The 13237-nt window shown below is 39.3% G+C and overlaps 1 protein-coding gene and 1 long non-coding RNA gene across 6 annotated transcripts in view; one reads left to right on the top strand and one right to left on the bottom strand.

Moving 5' to 3' along the window:
- Positions 1-1315: 1315 nt before the first annotated feature.
- Positions 1316-12178, top strand: tfap2c (transcription factor AP-2 gamma (activating enhancer binding protein 2 gamma)). 2 transcript variants are annotated; one of them, XM_008321125.3, is made up of 7 exons: positions 1316-1480; positions 5021-5485; positions 5882-5933; positions 7897-8119; positions 9056-9174; positions 10185-10326; positions 10435-12178. In XM_008321125.3, the coding sequence occupies exons 1-7, from the start codon at positions 1451-1453 to the stop codon at positions 10727-10729; spliced, it is 1326 nt and encodes a 441-aa protein (XP_008319347.1). In that variant the 5' UTR covers positions 1316-1450; the 3' UTR covers positions 10730-12178. The 2 variants fall into 2 exon arrangements, with proteins under 2 accessions (XP_008319347.1, XP_008319345.1); XM_008321123.3 differs by lacking the exon at positions 1316-1480 and adding an exon at positions 2805-4358.
- The window catches only part of LOC103386723 (uncharacterized), a 140561-nt gene continuing 132692 nt past the window's right edge, over positions 5369-13237 (bottom strand). For 3 of the 4 annotated variants that reach the window (XR_003051092.1, XR_003051091.1, XR_003051090.1), the window contains exons 7-10: positions 11201-13159; positions 9161-9276; positions 7927-8099; positions 5369-5504 (exon numbers count right to left, since the gene is read on the bottom strand). This is a non-coding gene — a long non-coding RNA (uncharacterized LOC103386723). The remainder of the gene's footprint in view (positions 5505-7926; positions 8100-9160; positions 9277-11200; positions 13160-13237) is intronic. The other variant, XR_003051093.1, reaches the window with a different exon arrangement.

Below are 13237 nucleotides of genomic sequence, written 5' to 3' on the forward strand. Positions count from 1 at the left end.
GCGGATGAAAATGGATGGATGGAGTAACTACGTTGATGCAACGCTTCAGCCACTAGGTGGTAGCAGAGACATCTTTTTCCGAGTTATTCAGCGTGTAGGCTCGTACAAAAAACACCTGGACTCGGATGGAACTGTGGGTAAATTAAAAATGTTTCTGTCACTGTGTAAAAAAAAAGTCACATTAACACTAAATAATAATCTGTTTTGATTTTAAATAGAGATAATCACGTCGCTGGTTGTTTTTTAATCACGTATGAATGATCACAATGTGCTGCTACAGCGATAATTAAATTACTTCAAACTACATGTATATAACTAGTTCAGTTACAATAAAGTAAACGTATACATTGAAAATCCACGATTGTATCGATACTGGATTACTAAATTGTAATCAATGTGTATTTATTTAATGCTTTTTAAGTGAATTTTAGAAAGTGTAAAGTGTAAGTGTGTGGGCACCCACTTCTATACTAACGCATATGTTCACCGTCAGTCTGTTAAAATAGATTTATTTTTTAAGTCAATTACGAAGCAGAAAACCCCCCAAAACTACCATTTAAACCATTTGAACATCCGCGACAGAATTACAGAATCGTGGACACGCACTGTGGCTTCCGTGTGTTCCCCGACTGTGTGAAGTATTTTCTCTTTTAAGGCAGGTGTCCTGGCTGCACCTCAGACATGGTGTTTCTATACGTGTGCTACATTCTCAGGCCTGGTGGAAGAATACACTTTGATCTGTTCATTAGTTGGAGCTGAAGTATTTGGCAGATCAGATAACAGGAGCCATTTTAGGCCTAAAAAAAAAGCCTCGCCGGCGTTTGAAAGCAGATTCTTCCTGGTCAGCCTGGGGCAATGTGGCTTTTGGGGTGGGATTACCTCATCTTGAAAATTCCCCCCATGTGTCCACTTCTTCTTCTTTAAATTCTCCCAAACTGTATCGTCAGTGACATCGGTTTCTTCTTATAGTCGACAATTGCAAGTTATTATGAGATTAAGTATAAGTCGATCTCAGTGGAAACATCTCATCTGATGACTCATAATCATTTTACATCAAACATATGCAGCAACATACTGTACGTCTTCGTTTCGTGTCCTCACTTTGATCTATTTAATTGGTGTTTTTTCACTCTTTTTTATAATTTAATAAGAGAATGCATGTGGCTTTTGATCATTGAGTAATATGAATGAAGTTGTGATATCGCTCACACTTTCGGCTACAATTTCGTTGTACTGCTAGCACAATGACAATAAAGGCATTCTGTCTCACTCACTCACCTCCTCGCTCGCTCAGGTGCTCTCTCACTCACCTCCTCGCTCGCTCAGGTGTCGTACACTACGGGGCGCATGCGCAGTACGCAGTCGTCAGGTAAAGCCAACAATGTAAAACTGCACTGGTTTCACTCTTTGGCTGCGTCTCAGTGGGTTTGCTGCGACCGGAGCCTTTCAGATGTCTGTGCTGGAGAGGATAGACTGGAGGGTGAGTTTACACCTCGGTGCATTTATTCTACTTTAATTCCCCACCACCGAGCTCACATGTATCGATCATTCGTCGGTATTTTCCCGAACACCTGTTTTCCCCCCGGTGAGCTCGTTCACCAAAAAAATAACGTCAGTAAAGTCAAGGCTCTGCTGGCTCTAGAGTTTCGACTAAATCGATAGACATCGAGTTATTTTTTTTTATGAAGCTGCAACTAACGAATATATTCACTTTATTCTCTCGATTACTCGACAAGTCGTTAAATATAGTTTGTAAAATACTGAAATAGTGCAGCGTTTGCATTTAAAGCTAATTTATATAAAAATATTTTTGTACGTTTTAAATAATAAATATTACATTCACTGTTATTTAGAAGCGGAAACAAAAACCATTAAAAACGTATTTAATAAAAACTTACACCAGGATTTATCAACTAACTGACAATAATAAGTTGCAGGCCGACTGGATGATGCTGCTTCGAAATGCAGTTGTTGACAGAACGAAATCGCCTCGTATAGTTTATTTAAAAATACCCGTAGGTGTGAATAAATGTGTGTATTTCAGTCGGCTTTGAACCGACACGAATTTGATATATGCAATATATATATATATATATAACTATATATATATATATATATAGTTATATATATATATATATATAACTATATATATATATGTATATGTGTGTGTGATATGTATGATATAACATGATATATAACATGATTCGCTGTGGGCCAATATGAACGTAGAACTGAAATAACCAAAAGCTGTTTGTAATTAAAATCCATTTTAAATGAACATGTTGATTATGTGTCCACTAAAACGTTTATTTTATTGTATTTATTTGTAGATATATTTTGACCGTATTTGTCATAACGCCTGTTACCACCACTTGCACCTAACCCGCATTTTTGACCTACTCCACCGCCAGGCCTGACGTCATTAACCTCCAACGTAAAACATCTAATCAGCCTAATCAGCGTTTATTGAGCTTCTGCTCCACATCACAACAAAACCAAGAATGACGGGGAAATTTTTTTTTTTTCCCCCGTCAGTTTACATATCGAGGACGGACGCCACAGGCTGTAATCCTAAACGACCACGGTCTGTCAATATTCAAATCCAATAATCCAACTAATCCATTATAGATACATCATAATCTGACTGTACATTTTCTTGGTCAGATTCATTGCAACGTGATCGATTTATACGATATGAAAATTAACTTAACAGATAGTCGTTGTCTCAAATGAATAATAATAATAATATAATAAAACAACTTATCTCTTTTATGTTTGATGCATATCTAAGCTTCAAAGCAGCTTTGTTTTCATGTGCTGCAAAGCTCCACCAAAAATGCAAATGAAGTCAAGAAAGAGTTGTTTGTTGAGCTCCTTTTCAGCTTTCCAGGCTTTGGAGACACTGATGCAGCTAAGCCCCGGGGCTTAGTGCGGTTTAAAACAAGCACTTAAACATGCAGCACCTTGAAAAGCCGACCATGCAAGTATGGTTTTTTTTTTCTTAAGATATCCCGATTCACCAACTAACGTCAACACTCTGGATCAACGTAAAATTTCGAATAAGATCAGAAAACACGGGGAAGACGAGCGCTTCAGTGCTGTGTGAGTAGGCCGTGGTCTGAACTACAGAAACACTCAGTAAAAAAAAAACTTTTTAATAGCTACAATGAAAAAAAAATTAAAAACAGAAAAAGTTTTCAGTTCCACTTCGTACGTCTGTTCACTGTGTTGCTGCCTGTCTTGGCGTGAAACCTTGTGCAAAAGTTTTAGTTTTTTTTTAACACTGTGAGACCTTTCGGGTCAAAACAGAGTTAAAAAAAAAACAAAAAACAAAAAAAGATTAACTGCAATTCAAAAATAAAAAATAAATATATTTACTAGGAGAGGGAGACCACGTTCAGATTATTAAAACGAACAACGACTGTATCTGTAAATCATCATTTACAATTGTATTATTGTTTTTTAATATTACTAAATTCATACAAATTAATCATTAGTTTCTGCATTTCCATTTTTTTAAACAAATAGAGGTGACATTACGAGTGAATTTGATTGAAACTCAAATGTCGATTATAATAATATTCATGTTAGAATTATCCTTAAAAAAGGGGGCTTAGAGTTGCTGGGGTTTATCAAATAAAATCATAAATAAACCAATGAGTAAAAAACAGCCTAAGCAGACCATAATAATCGGTGGGAGACTTCATTCATTCGTCACGAGCTTTGGAAAAGCGTGAAACCCCTGCAGCTGTGAACTTCTGGCACCGCACAGACGGACAGAGTCGTGATTGGACGATTGCCCCGCCAATCACACATTTTTTTATTTGACATCATCGGCCAGGGCCACGCCCACTTGTGCAGAGCCGCGCAGATATAGAAGTATAGTCCTCAACTTAGACACTTAGACTGAAGGTCGCTGTTTTGTCCATCAGAGGGAGTCAAGCTTCTTAAATGCGTCGTTTTCCGCGCGCAGCCCCACAACACATCCACACAGCGCGGTGGCCGGAGCGGGTGGGGGGAAACTATTACTCTCCAACGAATATTTTCTCCCGCAGTGGCTGTAGAAACTCATATCTGTGGTCGAATAGTCGTTCCGTCAGACACTTGATCGAACCCTACAGCGTTTCTAGCCACACGTTCACCGTCAGCTCTTCTCAGCAGCAGCAGCAGAGGAACAAGAAGGTTCATGAACACCAGGAAGTTTTGCCCAGCTCTGGATTAACCAACAGGCGATCGTATATTTTTATTTTTTCCCTTTTTAAACCCTTCTTTGTTTGAAACGAGGGAGACGTTATTTTTCTTCAGCGACAATGTTATGGAAATTAGCTGACAACGTGAAATATGAGGATGACTGTGAGGTGAGCTTTGGGGAGATGACAGTGAAATTCGACCGAGTCCTGACAGCTTCACTTAGTACTACAGTGATACTACAGTGGTACTACCCGACGTATTTTACACTTCACGGTTTTGATATCAAAACAAAAAACGAAAACGAAAAAAAAACCCCATCTGTAACAGGGGAAAGAAAATAAAGAAATGTATATAGATATTTAGTTAATGTTAAATTTAAACAAATCGAAACGTAGTGTTTGACTAAAAGAGAAATTAAAAAAAAGAAAAGTTAGAAAAATATTTTTATTCTTATAGAGCGCGCAAAAGTTGTCAAAAAGTTTTTTTTCTACCAAATACGTGAGTAAAACCACAACTACCAAAGTCAACATTGATTATAAAAATAATAAAAGTATTCCGGCATAATAATAGCAATCGTATTTATATTTGAATAAATTATTAAAATTAATAATATAATTTGTGTACATTTTTCAGTAAAAACGGTTATTGATTTTGCAGTATTAAAATTAAATAACACTTTTTTTCTTTTACAATGTTTATATAGAGTATTTTTATCCTGTCACGTCAGCCCAGAGGCAAAACTAGTGACTGACACTGTGTAAATTCCCCGCGGGGACAAAGTTATTCCCACCTGGTAGACTGTTGTCATCATCTCTCCTCCGTCCTCCAGGAAAGGCACGATGGCAACAGCAATGGGAATCCCAGGCTGCCTCACCTGCCAGCGGTCAGTCAGCACCTCTACAGTCCGTCTCCGGCGCTCTCACACTCGGCCACCTCGGACTTCCAGCCCCCGTACTTCCCGCCTCCATACCAGCCCATCACCTACTCGCAGTCCGGCGACCCCTACGCACACCTCGGCGACCCCTTCAACATCAACTCCATCAACCAGTCTCAGTCGTTGAACCAGCAGCAGTCGTCGTGGCCGGGCCGGCAGGGTCAGGAGGCCCTGGGCTCACACGCCAGGGCTGGACTGGCAGGTCAGATCCTGGGCCTGGAGGGAGGCTCGTCCGGGCTGAGGAGGGAAGGGTTCCGCCGGCCGGAGCTGCTGCCCACGCACCCCCACAGCCTGGACTCGTCCGTGATCGGTGACAACATGGGCATGCACGACATGGGCCACGAACTGGACGACGTTCAGGTGGGTTTGAAGTGATGACCTACGAGATTCAGACAGTCACAAAAACTGAGGGACCGTGTGAAACTTTACAACATGCCCTAATAATTGATTCCATACAATTAAACATTTCATACTCAAGAAATGTTTTCTAAAATACTCTGATGATAGTGATTTAATTATTATGCTAAGTAATATATATTTCTATTACATAGATATTGTATAATTGGCATCACTATAAGACTCTTCATTTTTAAATTGTAACAAAAAAGGTAAAAAAAAAGTAAGATAAGTAGACAAAACATAAGAAGAAAAAGTAGACATGTATGGTGATTAGGATCTAAAATCTTAATGCTTTCATTTGTCTTAATTGTTTCATTTGTCAATTATGAAAATCATTGTTTATATTTTTCCCCCCAGCATGTTGATGACCACAGTATTATTATGGCCGACCAGACAGTCATTAAAAAAGGTGAGTCAAGCTCATATTTATACTTCATTTAACCAGCAGTTCAAAATTAAATAATTATGGTCTAGGAAAAATAATGGACTCAAAAAAGTAAACAAATATCACCAGAGGTTCAAGTGATTTGTTTTTGTTCAAATCAAAAAAGCAAAAACATTCTGTGAAAACTCTACTGTTTCACGTTGTTACTATGTGAAACTGTCAAACCTCCTGGTAACTGTCCCAGTGTAGCTTCAGCAGAGGAGGAGTTTGTTGCTGCTGGGATGATCTCAGAGCGACGAGCTGCACTTCACACCACTAGTACTTCTTGTGTTTGTTTAGCCTTGGATTATCTCTTGGGCTGGTTAAGCTCCCTGGTACAGCTTTATTCAAATCTGGAAATTTACTGGAAATTATGACTTGCTTTTCTCACTGCAGCATTTGGCTCAGCGGAACCAGCTTTTTGTTGGGTGTGGCATTGAGCTCGCATGTGAAGGAAAGCTTAGTAGAATGTTGGGACACGAACTGTTTTGAGGGAACTTTCTTGCTAACTGTGCTGTTTTGTCAGCGTGGCTCCTTCACACGGACTCTGGGTGTTTCTGAAGTGTGTGTGAAGCAGTGACACCGCTGTGAACGTTCAAAAAGGCCACGCGTGCACCACAATAAACCAACTAGTCTGCAGGCATTATATAAATCAGCGAAGGCTCACTCTGATGGTTCCATGCTCAGGGTCATGCTATGGGTTCTCCATTTGTTAACAATAGGGTGTCATTGCCCAACCACGTGCCTCTGTGCCCTGTGTCTCAGGGTTAGGGCTACGAGGTGGTGAGAACTCTTACTGTTGTGGTGGACGACATTAAAGATGGCTGATGTTTTTAGTGTGTTGTAATGTCTTACTTGTCCTCGGTTTTCCTTCCTGTCAATGTCTTTGTGGGCGGTTGAAAGTTCTGAATCATGCAAAAAAGATTTTTAGATAAAAAAAAAAGAATTTGGGTCAACTATAAACAGGACTCGACTTCCCTCCGAGGAGAATCTGTGGCTTTTTAATGAGAGGTTCTGTGTATGTACTGCATGTTGGGCTGTTTGTTAATGATGTTTGGCAGCAGAGCTGTTAGACCATTAGTCAGGGAAAGTATCACAAAACCTCAAAAAAGTTTTTCACAAAATCAACAACAGTTTCCGTAAAAGTTATAAATTTCTTATTTTCTCAGTGGTGCGGAACTCTGTAAACAGTTCTGGGAAATATATCAAATAAAAACAGATATATTTCAAAGATGAGGGTTGTGTGGTTTTTAACGTCAAGTAAAGTACTGTAAATACACAGTAGTACTACTCAATAGTGTATGAAACAAAGTCGATGTCAAACAAAGATGTTGTCATTTAAAAAAAAAAAAAGTTTTCTCCTTAACAACCACAGCATGTTAAGACACCTATCCGACCGCTTTGACAGGTTTTATTAACATATGTTTGTCAATCTGATCTGTGCTAGAATTTATTTCAGGTTTTTATATATCAGGTTTTTGATTTCCTCGAAAAAATAGAAATCGCCAAAATATATATATATTGTTTTTAACCAAATTTGAATGGAATTCTGTTTCATCACTAAGATGCATCAGAAATTAATTATAGCTTAATTATACAAACTGAGACATTTTGTTATTTTCATAAGTAAAGTTTTTTTTTTTTTAATTTTTATTTCGGGGACCTTTTTTTCTACGTTTTACCTGGTTCAGTTATGTCATATTACTTCTAAAATCTGAGCCTGTTTCTGCTGAACTTTGTTGAAGTATTTTATATAAAGAACACTCCATCGTCTGCTTAACATAACTCTACGTTGGCTGCAGCAGTCATGTGTAAAGCACATCTAGATATGTCACAGAGCTGCTGACTCAACCACTCAGAAAAAATATTTTAAATATTTTTAAAAATATTTTAAATATTTTTTCTGGCTCTTCCACTGACCAACAGTGTTTGTTCTCACACCATCCAGGTCCCGTCACCCTACCCAAAGGCAACTCACTGGGTCTGCCCTTCCAAAAAGAGTCCCTGCTGGGCATGGTGTCGAACCCCACCGAGGTCTTCTGCTCCGTACCGGGCCGACTGTCCCTGCTGAGCTCCACGTCCAAGTACAAGGTCACAGTGGCCGAGGTCCAGAGACGTCTGTCACCCCCGGAGTGTCTCAACGCGTCTCTGCTGGGAGGAGTTTTACGGAGGTCAGGAAAAAAAAAAATTGTCAAGCTGTTATAAATCTGAATACAATTATTTAAAGATGGTCTCAGTTAGTCTACAGGCCACGATGGTACTTCCACATAAAAGTCATATGCTAATCTTTAGCCTAACACGGTTGGCTTAAGGGAAGAGTTTTCTTAAAGCTGCAGTGGCTTTGACTTGTTTGTGTAAAGTTTAGTATATTCGTTGTTTGACTTAGTTTTTTGTGTAGTTTTTTGTTTTTTATATATATATATATATATATATACACACACATAAATACTGTATATATATTAGTATGGAAACCTATTAATCTTAATTCTTATTTTATTACCATTCAAAGCTAAATCTTGAACCTCAGAATACCCACTCAAAGTGTCCCCAGTATTCTTCCCTCCAAAACATATCCCTATAAGTACAGATTTACCAGTACAGACACACACAAACACACATAATCGCTGTGTCATTTTAAGTAGGTCATATAGCCACAGAAAAACTGATTGTTATCTGAGGGACGTGGGTCGGTGGGGTGAGGGGAGCGGAGGCACATGTCCCTCTAAAGATGCTGTGTTTATTAGCTTTCCTGGAAGTGGGGGTTAGGGGAGCGTCCCATCATGCGGAAAATTGAATGGGCCGTGGCAAGTGCACAGTCAAAGTGTTGCTGCGGACACATGTATGAACGATTTCTTGGCTATGCTTTCCTAAGCTAAAGCATCAGTCGTCTGAGAGTTTTTAGGTCAACATGGACGGTTTGTGTGAGTTGTGACATTCCCACTTCATGCATGGAAATCTGTTTATATATTATTTTTCTTTGGATTTTTTCTCCATGTGTTGTGTTTGCAAAACAATAGATAATCTGTATTGCTTTTTGAGTAACTGTACAATAAACATTAACAACAGCAAGAAAAAAAACAACCTTTTTTATATATATTGTTCTGTAGAGCTAAGTCAAAAAATGGAGGACGCTCCCTGAGAGAGAAGTTGGACAAAATTGGGCTCAACCTGCCTGCAGGAAGGAGGAAGGCAGCCAATGTCACTCTACTTACCTCACTGGTAGAAGGTATGTCCTGTCACTTAGTCAGGCCCTTGTCACACTCTCTCATGTGTAATTGCTGTTTGCACTGGACTGGAATGTGGTTCTGATGGTGTGAGAATTGTCCATCTGTAAAACACACACAGAGACGCGGTGCCTCGAAATGAAGACGACTCTGAACACTTGGCTTTTTGTAGAATACAAACTCAGTTGGCTTTCACATTTTTTAAATAACTTTGACAAACATTAAGTAACTTAACTACGATTAATAGAATAATAATAATAATAAAAAAGTCATATCACTCTGTATTTATTTATTTGTTTTTAATAAATCTTCAGGATGGAGCTACAATGATCCCTAATGAAGGGACCATCCATAAGTGATTCTTCTTTGTTTTCCTCTAAATCATGAATGAAAAAAAAAAAAAGTTTTTACTTCCTTTACTGTTGAGCTTGTATTCTTTTGTGAAAACTGCCAAAAGTTCCAAGATGGAACCACACGTTTGACCTGACTAAGCTTTACTAAATCTACATCACCAGTTACTTTAATCACATCTACCTGCCACTGGCCCTGGCAGTAAACTCCTTTTTCCCACAAATGCTTCCGACATTTCTTCACAGAGAAACAAGGCGATGAGTTTCTGTGTTATTAACAATCCTCCAAAGCTGAATCAAGACTTTCATTTAGTTTTTTTTTCTTATTGCCTGGAAGGGGCAGCTGACCATCAATCCTGTCCTTGTGAATATTTAGTTGCTGGCGTCTCTGGCAGGATGATGTGCCTGTCCATCAATATGTGGTGCAGTTGGTGCTGCAGGCTCTTTGCGGTAGCATTTATTCAGATAAAACGATGTATAACCATAGGAAGCAAAACAGCCTGGAGAGAGAAACTTTGGCTTCAGTGTTTCTTCTTCTTCTTCTGGAGCTGAAAGGCGCAGCGGGGCTGATTTCTTTCTGTCTCTTCACGATCTTTATCATTATGTCCGTAGATGACGACAACTGAGTTTTTAGTTTACATTTCCTCTCCCACTTCTTGCAGGTGAAGCCGTTCACTTAGCCAGAGACTTTGGTTACGTGTGTGAGACAGAGTTTCCCGCGAAGGCAGTTGCCGAATACCTTGGCAGGCCGCACGTAGAACGCAACGAGGTCAATTCTCGCAAGAATATGCTTCTCGCTGCCAAGTAAGTAATTTCTGCAACTTTGTCATTTGTAAATTACTTAATTATTCAATTTGATTTATAGTTTATAGCTCTGCTAACTCCCTGTGTTTTTATACGTCCTACCCACAGGCAAATCTGCAAGGAGTTCACCGACCTACTGACTCAGGATCGCTCACCTCTAGGAAACTCACGGCCGGCGCCTATTTTGGAGCCTGGGATCCAAGGCTGCCTGACCCACTTCAGCCTTATCACTCACGGGTTTGGATCGCCGGCCATCTGTGCAGCCATGACCTCTCTGCAGAACTACCTGAACGAGGCTCTCAAACAAGTGGACAAGATGTATCTTAGCTCCGGGGGGGACACCCAGGGGTCTTCAGAGAGCGGAAGCAAATCGACCGACAAAATGGACAAGCACAGGAAATGAACGCTCAGAGGATAATCTCTACGAACTGGAGAACCCACCTCCCCTGATCCCTTAATCAGGCTGTCCTGTCTGCTCTATTTGGACGATTTTTTTACATCAACATTTAGTATTGTCATTTCTGAGAGCTGACTTAGTGTGTGACGGTTTATGCATGTACTGTTTGACCCTGACGTTCATTTTGTATTATATTTTCTAGAAGTTAAGGATTTGTAAAAAAACAAAACAAAACAAAACAAACAAACAAATAAAAAAAAAAAACGTGTCCCAGCTGGATGCAGACCAGATCGTCGGACACCTACGGTAGAATTTCCATGGACCGACCCTGATGGAAGCGCCGCACGTGAAGTCGTAGTACAGGACACGCAAAAAAAGGAACCACTATGCAGTTCTAAACAGTTGCCAATGTGCCAGTGACACGACCATGGGACCTGCGTTCTGTTGACAAAAAGAGGAAAAGAACAAAGTGCTTACTGTTCTTTTTTTCCCTCCCTGGAGGACATCATTTCAAGATGAGTCGCTGTGGCTGTGAATTCCTTTCAGCTTCCCCCCTTCTGCTCCGTCTGGAGGCAAATCCACTGATTTCCTGTGTTTTAAATGGACTCACAGAGGACATTTTTTATATGAGAAAAAGAAAGAAAGAAAGAGAGAGAGAGAGAAAGAAAGAGAGAGAATATTCACTTAATTTTCCTTCCTTTTTTTGTGTTTTTTGTTTGTACGACCACATCAAAATGGCTCCAGTGTTATTGTGCTTTGTTCAAGAGAGATAATTCAAATCTTATGTAAGCCTGAATAAGAAAAGACCAGTTTTGGGTTTTTAGGCCTGTGTTTGGTCAAACCAGTGTCTTCAAAGTCTTTGTAAAAGAAGCCTCTCCAGTGTTCATGTGGACTTCAGACAGAGCAGTGCTTCCACAGTCACTGCTCTCTTTTTAAGCCTAAAGTCAGAACATGCCTTTTTGGTATCTGTTTGTTTTTTTTTCCCTTTCCATCTTTTTTTTATTTAAACGTCCACATCAATCCACCAGCCACATCAGTCCTGCCAGAGAGAAGGTGTGTTGTTTGAATGTGTGTAAATGTAAATATTTCTTCCTCTAAAAAATGAACTAGACATTAAAATCCATACTTAATAATTTATCCAGCGTCTTGTCCTGCATGTAAATAATGTTTGTTTTTTTTTAAATAAATTTCTTGTAAATTAATTGGCTTTGTAAATGATGGTCTCGTTTTTTGTTTTTTGTTTTGTAAATAGGCAGGAAATTCCTTCCAACAAATTAAGCTACATTTTTTAGAGTTTTTCAGAAAATACAAAAAAAAAAACTAGCTCATACAATCACACTCTCGCATGTCTATTAAAAAGAAAGAACTTTTGTCTGGGAGTATTTCACAGATTGCGCTTCAGTCATGAGTTGGAAAAATCTTCTATTAATAAACGGCAAAAAAAAAAAAAAAACCCTGACATAAATGAGAACAGTAGTTTTCATTATCTGCCCTGACATCATAAACAGACTGTGTGGTTCAGTGAAAACATAGACTTAAAAAAGGGCATCATGTGACAACAAAGAGAGCAGACAAATGAGTCATTCATGTCAAAGTCATCGTCACTGGGTATTTAAAACTTTTCTACATTTTTTTTTCTGAATTCCCTTTAATTTCATTATTTGATACGTAGCTCCTGTCTCCTCTGCAGGTGTGTTCCCCTGTGAAGGTGTAGCTCACGTATAGAAATGTGGCGCTGCAGGTTTGACTCTGCAGATTATAATTCTTTTGATAATTGTGAAAAACAAAATAAGGCGGTCAATAACAGTCACTTCAGTTCACATTCTGCACAGTGACCATGCTTCGCCTGACTGGAAACTGCTGAATTATTATTAAGTTGTTATTTCTTTTTGTTGTTGTTGATTTTGAACCATAGTGACCTCTAAACTAATGCTACAATAACTGTTTGTCCATTTAGTAAAAGTAGATCTATAAGAAAAGTATCACCCGAGGAGGAAAGTGACAAAACAATCTCCCCACGTCATCGTCATTAACAGACATTCTAATGTCATGGTTCAAGAGAAGATGGGGGAAAAAAATTTGGCTTCACATCGAGAACAACAACTAAATCCTCAGCACCTGAAACTGATCTTGTAAAGTGATTTCCTCTTCTCAGTTTCTTTGACAAAGAAGAAAGAAACCACCAACTTTTCACTTCACGTAAATAACCTGCTGAGCGATCGGTTGGTAAAACTAGTCTTTCACGCGGGCCAGTGCGAGTGAATGCTGCAGAGAGGCATCAGCAGCTGAGGTAGAGTGTCATCATACCTTGCAGTTAAACAAGTATCAGCCTCTCCCCTCAGAACCTGTTCAACCAGACCTGTCAACCCGTGGATCACTGCCCTCACCGCAGTTGACTTTAACTGCCTTCAGTTGCTCCTGTTGTCTGCCTGGGCTCTGAGAGGGGAGACAACGGCAGTGAGAAAAAAAGGAAGTATCAGGGGAGGACAGGGAGAGAAAAACAATGATTTCTTT

This window comes from Cynoglossus semilaevis, chromosome 11, assembly GCF_000523025.1.
Source record: "Cynoglossus semilaevis isolate Cse_v1.0 chromosome 11, Cse_v1.0, whole genome shotgun sequence".
Lineage (NCBI taxonomy): Eukaryota > Metazoa > Chordata > Actinopteri > Pleuronectiformes > Cynoglossidae > Cynoglossus > Cynoglossus semilaevis.